This window comes from Strongylocentrotus purpuratus, unplaced genomic scaffold (genome assembly GCF_000002235.5).
Source record: "Strongylocentrotus purpuratus isolate Spur 01 unplaced genomic scaffold, Spur_5.0 spur5_contig_834, whole genome shotgun sequence".
Taxonomy (NCBI): domain Eukaryota; kingdom Metazoa; phylum Echinodermata; class Echinoidea; order Camarodonta; family Strongylocentrotidae; genus Strongylocentrotus; species Strongylocentrotus purpuratus.
The window spans coordinates 456,205-470,221 of NW_022145540.1; the positions used below are offsets into that span (position 1 = coordinate 456,205).

At 36.8% G+C, this 14,017-nt stretch overlaps 1 protein-coding gene across 1 annotated transcript; it reads right to left on the reverse strand.

Annotated features, from left to right (window-relative positions):
- Positions 1–490: 490 nt before the first annotated feature.
- On the reverse strand, positions 491–10,215 carry LOC115923691 (mitochondrial ribosome-associated GTPase 2-like). Its single transcript, XM_030984902.1, has 8 exons — positions 10,136–10,215; positions 8,311–8,487; positions 7,358–7,505; positions 6,177–6,292; positions 5,824–5,892; positions 3,214–3,363; positions 2,198–2,336; positions 491–1,388 (listed from the first exon to the last, which is right to left on the reverse strand). Exons 2-8 carry the CDS (start codon positions 8,434–8,436, stop codon positions 964–966), a joined length of 1,173 nt encoding a protein of 390 aa, XP_030840762.1. The 5' UTR covers positions 8,437–8,487; positions 10,136–10,215; the 3' UTR covers positions 491–963.
- Between the last annotated feature and the right edge of the window lie 3,802 nt (positions 10,216–14,017).

A 14,017-nucleotide genomic window follows, 5' to 3' on the forward strand; every position in this document is an offset into this window, starting at 1 on the left:
CAATCTGGAAGAAATGCTTCCTTTTGGTAAGGGGGGCAAGATGCATAGCTTCATGAAAAGACTTTACTGATCCATTTCTCACAAAATTATTTTCATAATGAATTGATGTAGTTCATACAAAATTAATGCTTCTCGGAAAACACAGAAAAGTCTGTGAAGAAGCTTCTGGACTAAAGAAACTCAGACAACTGGTATGAAAGTTCAATTTTTCACTCCTCCTCTCTCCCACTCTCTGTAAATACAATTTTGTTCTCTCTCACACTTTTCTGAATCTCTTTTCCATCCACCTCACTCTCAATAAAATGTCATGATCGATGATCTTGTTGAATGGTTTTGTCTTCTTTTAAAACAAACAATTTATTATTTTTTTAAATTTATATATATATATATATATATATATATATATATATATATATATATATATATATATATATATTCATATAATCATTATCTGCTTGTTTATTGTTATTACTATTTTTTTTTTTTAGGGTGGGGGGGGGGGGGGGGGCGCAGCAAAATCATGTGAAACCATAATAAGGTAAACAATATTAAGGGACCTCTATTGTGAATTTATTCATGAAATAGAAAGGACCCCGAAGAGGAGAGAAATGATAAATGAAGATAGAAAATTCATCTTTCACAACCTCTCCTAATATTTGTATATATCTATCATATAAGACTACAACTCCCAAAATGACCATGCCCATGCTGTACGAATGCAGATATAATTTGAATATGAAGTTTCATAATCAACTTCAAATCCTATGCATGCACATGTTAGTACAGTTAGAAGGCATACATTTGGAAGATCCCAATTGCTTCTGGTTCATCATAAAATTTGCAACAACTTTCAACGAGCTCCAACAAATAAAGTAGATTCTGACACCATTGGTATTTGAATTGGAAAACATTTTAATATGGATTGTTAAGAAAATGTACCTAGGCATGTCTTTAATAAATCTGTCATATAATTCTATTAACTGGAGTCTGAACTGTCTTTTCATCTTGAGCCTGGTTGACCTTGTGCTTTCCACCAATGTCCTGATCGTACAACTTCCTTATGTGCTCCTTCAAAGGTCCAATATTTCTGCTCAGTTGTGCAGAGATGGCTATCACAGGCAACCTGATCCTGTCCTGGAACTCTATCAAGTTGGTCCTGGACTCCTCAAGATCCATCTTGTTCCCAACGATTGCGTGAGGTCTCTCCGACAGACCAGGCAGGTACTGCTCAAGCTCGTAGCGGAGATCGGAGAGCTGCGACCAGGGGTCCTTGACAGAGAGGTCGATGACGTACAGGAGGCAGCGGCATCGCTCGATGTGACGCAGAAAAGAATGGCCCAGGCCTCGGTTCTGATGAGCACCTCTGATCAGACCAGGAATATCTGCAACTATAAAAGAGAGAGAGAGAGAGAGAGAGAGGCATGATGAGAAGTAACTGTCACATCCACATCATCATTCTACATTACTCTTTCTTCTTCTTCTTATCGATTCACTACACAAATCCCGTCCAGTGCTCCACGTCATGATTCTACATTACTTCTTCTTCTTGATTGAGGTATACAGACAATTTTTAAATTTGCCTTGAATGATTGGCAGGAATGACAAATGCGATTCTTTCTAATACAAAAGTATTTAATTTTACAGTAAGCCAACAAATAAAAATAATTTGTTTTCTTCTTTCTTAACTTTTGATTATGAACCACAGCATTAACAGATTCAAACGTATCCATTTAGAACGACATCAGAACAGCTACAAAACTTAAAGGTGACTGTGAAGAAATATAGCTTATCTATTTATAATTCTAGAAAAACTAAGAAAAGACAATGCCTGTGACAAAACAGCATCTCTCCTCACAAAACAAACAAACAAACAAACAATGTATGTCCACAATAATAAATGGCCCGAACTTCAGCTCACCGAGTTTGTTAATCGAGGGTTCAGTGACACAAAGACGTAACTCCATATTTTGCCAAAATGAGTATTTGATATCAAAATGTTCAGAAAAATGTGGACTTTCCACGAAACACAAAGACTTAACTCCACTCAGCACCCCATTGAAGTCAATGGCTAGTGAAAAATAGACTTTATTCCTTAAGACTCAAGTGCTCAGTGACACATAAACCACTTTTTCTAAAAATGGCCAAAATGGAGTTGCGTCTTTGTATCACTGAACCCTCAATATGTCTGTACGCTTACCTGCAACTTGCTCCATATCATCATAAATGACCATGCCAACATGCGGATTGAGTGTGGTGAATGGGTAGGCCGCCACGGCAGGCCTTGCTCTGGACAGCGCTCTCAGGAGGGTGGACTTGCCAGCATTGGGGAAACCAATCTGAAAGTAATAACAAAATGCTATTATACCTTCCTTAGTGACCACCTGTCTACAAAGACCACCTGTCTATAAAGACCATATTTTTAAAATTTTCTTTGAAAATGGTTTCTCTTTGAAACATGTACTAAAGGAACCTGTCTACAAAGGCCACTGTTTGTGTTTCCTTTGGGCGGTCGCTATAGACAGGTTTGACTGTATCTCTTATACCTTGAAGTATAAAATGGGTAAAGGTTAAATGAACACACAATTTAAATTATCCTCTCTATCCAAACGGTTTACTGGTGCTAAATCATTGGAACCGTCAAGGTTCAAGATTTATTTCTTTCTTTCCACTGACATGAAAACAATACATTCATAAACAGTAACAACAAGCTCATCATCAACAAGAATAAATTCATGAACAATAACAAGAAAGTTATGAAGACATTAACAATGTAGAAAAAATGTGGTCTGTAAAAAAGCACAGCTTTGAAATATAGGCTCATTCTCCATTCAAATTCACTTCTCCTACATATTTTTGTTTATCTATTTTGATCTTCATGCTAGTGCTAGCGACAGACGTTTAGTGCAGATTATCTATAGGTTCAACATTCTCCCAGTACATTCAAAGTTTGATTATAGACCCATTTTGTATACCGGTAACCAAACCACCAATTAGTAATCTCTGCATAATAGGGTTACAGATAAAGGGGCATTTTTGTTAGTGTGGTTGGATTTGAACACCTCCTATTTATTTCATACAAACATTCCCCCAATCGGGTACAAATTGCCCCATCCAGCCTTACCCAATTATGCGGAGAGTACTGTATTTCATTCCTTTTTTTTCCTTCTTCGTGCACGGAAATATAATGAAATGATGCATTTGTCAATGACTTACCAGACCCACATGAGCCATGGTCCTGAGCTCCAGGTGGAGTACCCGCTCCTCCCCCGGGGTGCCGCATGTACCCATCATAGGGGTCTTGTGCTGGGCCGTCATGAAGGATCGATTGCCACGTCCTCCCTCACCACCCGCAGCCAGCATGAACTAAAACAATGAAAGCATGAAGGTAGCCTCAATAAAATGCAAATAGGAATCTGTAAAGGCTGATTGTGCTACCAGATGTGTAGGATCCCTTACAGAAGCGACCAGCACATCACAAGATAGGGAGATCTGGCTCATGAAGCCGTCACACATCTCCCAGATGGTGTGGAAGGCTCAGGTCAAGATAGGTCAATGACTCTTCTGGATTTTTTACCGCAATTCTATACAAGCTGCTGTTAACTAACCATGTATGCCACAGCAGGGGGCTTCAAGAACGCTGAACACATTTTGTTTTCTGCACGGTTTTAATCATGACCCTTCACTTTTAATCAATAATTGCTTATCATGATTCGAGTGCTTATCATGATTCGAGGGCTTTCGGTGAAAGGAAGCTATCTATATATATATATATTAGGCCTGAGTCATCACGGGTTTTGCCGAACCCGGGTTTGACTTGAAAATTTCGGGCGGGGACCGGGTACCCGAAATTTTCACCACTGCACTGACACTAAAAATCGTGTGCATGCAGCGGCGGGAGTTAGACTAAGTTGCTGTTCTAATAATGCGACGGAAAAGACAGTTACTGCTTTCAAAACAATAAAATAATCGATGGAATTAAATTAAGATGCTTTAAAAAATAAATGGATATCGTTTCAGTTGACGGTAGGTGTTTTTATCGCTCTAAAATTGAGGCTGCAAGAAAGGAATCACGCTTCGTGGTACCGATCGGGTGCGTTCAGAAACGGAAGTGGAAATAGATCTATGACCCACTGAAGACAGAGCAAGAAAATGCCAAACACAAGACTAAAATGTTGATCAGACTATTGCAATTAAATCGTAATACTAAAGGCATTAATTTAATTGTTAAAATATATCCACAACATAATGGTTTACCCTTGATAGTTTGATGAAGGAAAATAAATTAAAGCTCTTGAAATAACATCGAAGTGCCTTTCGTTCGTTCTGAAAATGCGTGTATAACGGCAAGCAGAAGTTACGAGTCAAGCTTGATATGCACGTTTACATCCCTACACCGTCATCCGACCTGATCGGAACAATAAGCATTAAACCAATTAAAAAACATCACGGAAGACTTTAAGGGACTCCAATTCAACAAAATTACCGTAAAATAATTATTTGCTTTGACAAATAATACTATAGATATTCATAATATCTTACAGAAATAATGATATTTCATGAGCTACGTACTCGATATCGAGTTCAGCTAGCCATCATTTTGAAATGAGACGTAGTCGTCATGCAGTAGACTGTAGAGGGCAGTATGCAGAAGAGAGAGGAAAAAGCGCGGGCCTGAGATCACGTGATATTCACGTGACTATTACGTGATTTTTTTTTTCCCTCTCTAGCTGCGAGCTGCCGCATTCTGCGCTGCATGCATGACAACTACGTCTCATTTCAAAATGATGGCTAGCTGAACTCGATATCGAGTACGTAGCTCATGAAATATCATTATTTCTGTAAGATATTATGAATATCTATAGTATTATTTGTCAAAGCAAATAATTATTTTACGGTAATTTTGTTGAATTGGAGTCCCTTAAAGTCTTACGTGATGTTTTTTTAATTGGTTTAATGCTTATTGTTCCGATCAGGTCGGATGACGGTGTAGGGATTTAAACGTGCATATCAAGCTTGACTCGTAACTTCTGCTTGCCGTTATACACTCATTTTTTAGAACGAACGAAAGGCACTTCGATGTTATTTCAAGAGCTTTAATTTATTTTCCTTCATCAAACTATCGAGGGTAAACCATTATGTTGTGGATATATTTTGACAATTAAATTAATGCCTTTAGTATTACGATTTAATTGCAATAGTCTGATCAATATTTTAGTCTTGTGTGTGGCATTTTCTTGCTCTGTCTTCAGTGGGTCATAGATCTATTTCCACTTCCGTTTCTGAACGCACTCGATCGGTACCACGAAGCGTGATTTCTTTCTTGCAGCCTCAATTTTAGAGCGATAAAAACACCTACCGTCAACTGAAACAATATCCATTTATTTCTAAAGCATATTTATTTGATTATATTGAAATATAAGTTTGTGAATTCCATATTTTTAGTTCTATATTTCAAAATATCAGTGTGAAAATTTTATTTTGAAAAACCCGGAACCCGAAAACCAAAAACCGGGTTTCAGCTCGACGGTCGGGGCCCGGGCGGGGACCCGTTTCGACTCAGGCCTAATATATATATATATGTATCATGAAGTTACAAAATAATAATATAAAGAGCTAAAGTACCATAGGGAGCCGACATGACCAGCACAACTCTCAACTTACAAACAAACATTTTTATAAATAAAAGGGGATCTTTGATTTTCAGACTACTGGGAAGTAATGCAATGGTGAAGATTTTTGTTGGTGAAGAAAATGAATGCTAAATTATCTCAGACAAAGACAAAAGCAGAAGGGAATACAAAAAACAATGCTGGAGTTACTCACCATGTCGTGTTCATTTTCTAAGTCCTTGATGATAACATTATTTTCTTTTACTAAAGTACCAAGAGGAACCTGTAAACCGAACAAAACAAATACTACATGTTAATTTGTGGTCTATCTTACCACTAATTAGATAAAACAAGATTCACTCCATGAAACCAGGCGTAAGCACAGAGTAATTATCTCACTTTTCTCTTAACTGGAATAAATAATACCATTCAACATCATCACCAGAGTTGTGAAAGGCCACAGGTACTTTGTGAATTCTTTATTAAAACTGCAAAATTTATTTATTTCCCTCAAACTTGATGCTACCGAAGGAATGATTTCAACATGAAAATAGAAAGCAAATTTACCTTAATGACATTGTGTTTGCCATTCCGTCCATGACGATTTTGACTCTTCCCCTTTCCTCCTGCCTCTCCTCGATAAAGCGGGAGGACGCGCTCTAGTGACTTCAGACTCTGCTCACCTAGGAGAGAGAGAAAAAAACCTTGAATATACATAAAAACTGAGACAATGCCATAACAAATGATGGAACAACAACAGTTTGCTATTTAGATGTGCAATTATGGACATCTTGCTGCTTGTCTTTCATAACGACTAATTAATCAACTGAAATATGGAACTTACATTGTCAAGCTCATCTTTATAATAAACACTGTTTTTTTTCCTTCAGTCAATCACCTCATTCATAATTGTACCACATAACAGCTCAGTTCAGAAACTGGTAGAATTTTTTATGCACAGCATACATCTCATCAATGCTAAATCTTGTTTTAAAAATAAAACTAATTGTTATTAATGAAACCTCTCATCACTGTGTTAGCAGAGAAGATGTATTCATCAATTTAAATAGATTATGAAAATGGTCAAATAGCTCAAGATAATAATTATCATGCAGTTACAAGCACCCTGAGGCCCCTGACTCATAATTATGCTCTTAAACCACTGGATATGATCATACACCTATGGTAAAGTCACCATGACAATAAAAAACTGAAAAACTTATCAGTTATCTGACTGAGGAGTTCCCAAAACACCTTTTCATTTTTTGTGCTGAATGATTAGGAAAAGCCTCATGTAGTTTTATTGGAGTATGCCCCGAAACAAAGAACAATACATTTTTTGTTTGAGAGGATATTTAAAGGGATTGGGTATCTTTGTCTCAGATTCTGAAACAAAATCCTGGATTTAGCTCATGCTGCAATGATAATTATAACCCTTTAGGTCAGTCAGGAACCCCATGACTTTTACAAGCCGATCCTCTGTCTGATTATCAAGATATTTATGATTGGAAAATCGAAATTTCAAAAACCGTTAGGTTAACGGTTTTTATAACACTACAGTCTGTTGGGGAAAACGAGTATGGTAAAACTGGTCACTCAAAGATTTTTACTTTTTTGAAGCACTTCATGATCATTTTAAGCGCAATTTTTTTAGGGCTTCAATATTACACCATATCATAAACACTGATAACACGTAGGGCCATGCATCTTAGATTTAACATTGTTAAATGATGCCTTTAAATACCTACATTCAAGAATAACATGGCCTCCGTTACCACCGTCTCCACCATCAGGGCCACCAAACTCTACATGAGCTTCTCTGCGTACAGACACGCATCCATCTCCTCCGTTACCTCCAGCAACTCGTACCCGTCTCCAGTCCACAAAATGCTTGGACTGCCATGATTGGGAGAAGAACAAACATAACATAATAATACTACTACTACTAATAATACTAGGCATTAATATAGCGCCGTCTACATGTATCTAGACAATGCTCTTACAAGGCGCATAAGAAAAATAGAAAGAATAAGAGAGTTTGGATTAGTGTCATAGTGCCAGGTGCAGGTATTGTTAAGAAATATGAGATTTCAGCTTGGATTTAAAGGTCTCTAAGGAAGTTATGAAATGAATCTTAAATTCAATGGTAAATTATTAAGATTACAGTTTCTAACTCCCACTATATTTGGCCTGAGCGAATGTGAAATGAACCTCACAGCACGGGCATAGGCCAGTTGACCAAAGGTTCTTATCTAGGTGATTGTTGTCTTGTGATTTGTCAATTTTCTCAAGACTAGTCGTGTGAACATTCTTACTTCATGAATCAGTCAACTTAGACATAATTATGCTATACTTCTTTGCAGTTCAGTAACGTTAAGTTGTTGGATTAACTTGTTCTCATGCTTGTTATTGTTTGGTTTTAACCTTCAACTAGGTTAATATTATCCAACACTTATGATGAAATTGAGGTTTCAATGAGGTGATGAATCTGCATTCTATATTTTTGGAAGAAATTTAATCTATCCTTTTTTCCGCATAATACTAATAGACTGATCCAAATAATTCTTCAAAATTCTCTTGAGCATGGTCGATCAGTAAATGATGAGGATGCAAATCATGATGCAATATTCTTCCTAATGTCATTTGACCAGTTTGCACCATTGCTTTTGGGGTTTAACATGTTCCAAGTTAAGATGCATACCAGCTTTTTCTCACTCAGATTCTTCTTTCTCCTTGGAGGTATGGATGACATTCCTCTCTGTATACTGCTCATGTTCTGCAAAAGCCGACGGAAAGGAAGGAGATGATAATGCAAAGATGTAGCCATGGTTTCTCCTTTGAAAGGGCGATGTCTCGGGACTCGTTTGTGAAGATTATCCTACACAACATGAAGGAGAAAGGATTAACATCAACTCTAGTTTAAATTTTCACAAACAGGGTTTTCTGAATTAGTAATATAGAGCTAGATTATCTTATTTTAATCATACATTTGGCTTTCGAAACAAAAAACTAATTAAGTTTTTTGTGTTACTAGACTTCTACCCTCTTTTTTTCTACATTTTAGAATCATTACCTTAAAATAATAAGTCTTATACATGCCATATCATTAATGTTTTGAAAAAAATCTTCCATTATAATAAATGATTTAATAAATAATAGGGTCTAATAGGATTCACTGTTTTAGTCTTTTAGATCCATCTTCATTCTTCATTTTTTCTTGAATCTTCAAATTTGTCAATTGCCAATACTAAGTCGATCTAGAGGTCTACCTACGCCTCCATGCTTCATTGAAAGCCAGTCATCCAAGCTAAGTCAGTATTTTTCAAATCTATGCATAAACAAAATTCAGCGTAAGTTACATAGCCTAGTTAGACTTAGACGTTAGGGTTAATTTTTAACAGGTGAATCACACAGCTCCATGCTCCAGAAGCTTAGCCTAGGCACTCCAGCAAAGCATAGAGAGTCCTAGACAGCAATAACCATCTGATTTGGGTCATTTCTTTAATAAAACTGACATTTGTTGTCATTCCCCAATACAGATGGCAACCCAGAGATCTCGTACCGTGGGGGTAGCTATAGCCAACATTACAATGGCAGCTTTTTTTGTCAAAACATTTTCTCCCCGATTTTCTTTATTTAGATCTAATTTTCTGATTTCTAAATCAGATGTAAATTAGGTCGGTATGTCATTTGTCCTAATTACAGTTATCAAAATTTGATAACTTAATATTAAATGGATAATTTACGGACTTACTTATATGAATTATCCAATTTGTATCTCCGAACCGCGAAGCAGTACGTTCATGCATTCGAAATATTACCCGGCGGCCGATATATTTCCGGGTCCACCTACCAAAACATAGCCAATGGCCAATCAGAGCACTCGTTTCGTGGGAGTTCGTTGGTCAAGCCGGGCCGACTCGTAAGTAGCTACGGTAGCTATTGGACGTTCGAAAAGAAAAAATGAATATTCATCAACTAAAACCAAGACGGATAATGTTGACGACGAGACTTTCTCGGATTAATCATTAATTTAGGATCTAAATGAGCAAGCTATCGTAAGTCAAATAAGCTATATATATGTTATTTTTAGTTTGTATTATAATTGCAGCAGTTATGAGGATGTAAAGAGTGAAAATCTCGTTGCATATCTCATTCATCGCGGTCCGGTCGAACCGAACCATTTGTTCCGTACAGTGCCTCACAGAAAGAGGTCCCCAGACTTCAGTCTCTATAATCGGAGGTCTAGTGGAGCCAGACGTAGTCTCAGTGGAACAACCGACGATTAGAGAGACTGAAGTTTTCGGTCTAAGAACTTAGAGAGTCCATGCTAATGAGCCTAGGCCTAGCACGACACGAATACCAATGCGTGGGTCTCTATTATTATACAAATCTACAAAAGTCTATTGTCTAGATCTTGATTCTAGATTAAGCTTGAAGATTAAATCCGTAACAAACACTGAAACACACCAACTAACAAAATCCTGGGAAGATGCCTTAATTTTACCATCATTATCATAGCGTACCTTTCTTTAGTGGGCTTTCCAAAGCTGGATGAGCTATGAGTATGAGCATGTTTGCAGATGAAAGAGTAAATTCGGTGTGTATGGCAAGCCAAAAGGGAATATATTCATCTCTTGTATTTATATTCATCTCTGAATAAATTATATATTCATCTTCTCATTATGTTTGTCATTCTAATATATTCATCTTTTCAATATGTTTGTCTTTTAAATATATTCATCACAGTATATGTTTATTTGATCACTATTTTTAGTATTTTTTAAAAATTCATTCATCTTTTCAATATATAGAGTCTACATCTATTCAATATATTCATCTTTTCAATATTTTTGTCATTTCGCTTCATTAATTTAGTCTTCAATATTTTCCTCTTTCTGTCGCAATATTAGAGGGCAAGTCCACTCCAATAATAACTTACTTTCAATAAAAAGCAGAAAAATCAGACACTGACCAATTAAAAAAAAGTTTGAGCAAAATCGGATTACTACTAATAAGAAAGTTGTGAATTTTTAATGATATGAAAAACTTTGAAAATCACAAGACAAATTGGCAACTCACTCATGAATCTGTGACGTCATTGCCTCACTATCCACTAATTGTTTTCTTTATATTCATAATATAAATTTTCAATTTCCCCCCTAAACTTCTTATTTCCTCACACCAGGATCCAAGTTATATTAATGGTAATATGTTTTTATGTGGATGCACTAATATAGAATAATTTTTTTCAGTTAAATCATGGAAAATGTGAATATTTATATAAATTATAAAAATGAATAATTTTGAGTAGGCTATACAATATTCAGAAAAAAATATCAATTCTTCAAAGTTCGTAAAAGATTTTGTGAAATGTCATGCACGCAATATGATACAATAACATAATCTTGGCAAAGGGATGGGGAAATCAAGTTTTTGGGGATAAACAAGGAAATTAATGGGATAAAATAAAAAGGGCAATTGATAAACTGTGAGGCAATGACGTCATGAATTGATAACCACATTGGCAATTCGTGTCGTTATTTTCAAGTTCCATAGTTTGTCATACTTTAATGAAAATGCATAACTTCCTTATTACATGTAGTTATCTGATTTCACTCAAATCTTTTTTGCTCTGCTTTATGTTTTTTCAGCAAATTATTTTTGGACTGGAATGCAACCATGTACATGTAGGGTTTGAAGGGAATTATGGGGCACACATCAAACCCAAACAGTGCAAATTTGTGTGAACACTCATTTTATCCTCAACACCCTCCTTGAGCAAAACCCAAAACCAAACCTTTTTTACTTTTTTTTGTAGCTCTCATCTTTCTCGCCTTTTCGAAGGTGTTTTGATCCCAAAACCTATATTAATTCTGCCTTCTATGGCTTCCCCATATTGTATTTTACACCTGCATCAATTGCTAGCCAAAAATCATAGATTTAGATAAGGTATTTTGGGCCTAAGAATCCAACTGTGGCAGACGGATGCACTGACTTGGACAGTTCAGTCCCACCTACTGGAAATTGATGTACCGGTACTAGTAGAATTCTACAGCAACATTTGGCGGGAAGACCTGCACTGCATAGCTGTAAGTTGCAACGCCAGGCCAACAAACAACACTGGTCTACAAAGTCAACAGCTCTTAAAGTTTTATACTTAAGTATGACAACACATGTTTGACTAGTACAACACTGCAGCACAAGCATAGCAAACTCAAGGTAAAACCTGTCTGTATGTTGTTTGTCTCCTGTGACATTTGAGTGAGATCTAACATAGATTTTCTAGATCTATGATTCCAATATTTCTTCACATCTGATCTGTTGCAAATCACCTTCTCCACTTGTAAGTTCTACCTACTGTACATGGACACTATCTTTTGCTTCAGCTCTATTATTTCATGATTTCTGCAGGGAACCTACATTCTGCATGTACAAGTATATCTGCATGAACTACCAAAATTATCCCTATGACCTGTAGAACTGCATGAGCTACATATATCAATATTATTTCTGCATGAACTTTATCCAGCATTTAACTAACAATACTATTTCTGCAAGCATATCTGCATGAACTATCAATATTATTTCTGCATGAACTATCAATTCAATATAATGTCTGCATGAACTCTATATTCTACATGTCCATGAGCTCAGCCTGATCACACCAGTGTCTACTCTGTCTCTGTGCCCGTACTGTGCAAGTGAATACATGTGTCTCCCCGTCTTCGTATACTGTTGTTTGTATATGTACGAATATTACATGTACACCACCTACCAGTAAGAATACTGTGCATGCTCACTAGCGCCATTGGCCTGTAAATATTGTGATAAAAACCACAAAATAAGGCCATGTAAAATTGATTACATGTTGATCGTCCGGATTTTTTGAAAAAGAGGAGGAGGGTGTACCATGTTATTTGATATTTGATATTTCAAAATGGCGGCTCAAAATGGCCGCTCGGTACATTTTCCCTGACAGTCGAGGCTATTTTTTTCAAGATGGCCGCCGACAATTTTTTTTTTTTTAAATCAGAAATAGAGCCATTTTAGCAGTGTTTTTCATGTTTTTTTTCTTTCAAAAAAAAAAAAAAAAAAAAAAAAAATTCAAAAAAAAAAAAAAAAAAAAAAAAAAAAAAAAAAAACAAATAACAAAAAATAGGAGGCGGCCCCCAAAAAGGAAGCGGGCGGGGACGATCAACATGAAATCAATTTTACATGGCCTAAGAGGTACATCAGACTTGCAAAATAGAAATAGGAATAATCCACAAACAACCTGTTGTGATTGATCACTGAAAACTGATCTCAGCTCAGACTCAAGAGGGAAGCAATTATGGATGAATGCGAAGCAAACCCTAACCCAATCCACAGCAATGGGGAGAAAAAGGTCACCCTATCATTCGATCATGATGCATTTGTATATTTTAAAGAACTCGTACTGAAGTGCCTTGATGGTCCTGAGTTAAAAAACTCTCCAAAGCTGGCCTTTTCTAAACATAAAAAGGGTAGAAGCCATGACGGAGAATGGATAACAGCTCATAAGAGAAACAACAATGGGAAGAAAACTCGACAGAGGATGTTCAGCATTGATCTGCACGAATCAGCGCAACAGATCTCAATAGCAGGCATACAAATTCGGTTGTTCGTAGAAATCATGCTACCACAGATGCTGAAATCTATGACGGACATGACTCAAAGAAAGCTAACAGATTCGATGACACAATTCCTTTCGCAAAATGTCCCTCGGGCCATCGAAAGCAGCAGCGAACATCTGCCACCAATCTACCAGGGCCCATGCCACTGCGAGCCTTCGGACAAATCAGCTGTCTGCCCAAAATGTCTTGAACATGCATGTAAAGATACAATTGAGTGTTGTGACTGTAGTCAATGGTACCACTTTTCATGCTCGCATCTTCAGGCAAAGGAACTAGAAGAGATGATAGGAAATGATCTACAACCATATAGCTGCACAAAATGCAGTCAACTGCAGGCAATGACTTTAAACATCTCAACAGACACAGATACTGATGACGCGACCATGTGCCCAGTCTGTCACAAAAGTGCTGCAGAAAATCCAATAATCTGCCAGGTATGTGAATTGTGGTTTCATACCCACTGCTGCAATAGAGCCGCTGATGTTCATATAGATGACTGCTTTACATGTCTCTCCTGTACCGCTTTGTGGAAAGAAAGGGATACCGATGAACTCGAAACTCAGGAGTACACAACACCAATGTCGGCGATACCACCACATGAAAATTTGAAAATCACAAACAAAAGACACAAAGCAAACTCAGAGGAGGACAACATCTTGTCTTGCAGACAAGTACAACTGAAAGAAACAGCTACAATACCAACTGTATCCCAGACTGGCAGAACTATATCAGATGCACAAACACAGACAGAGC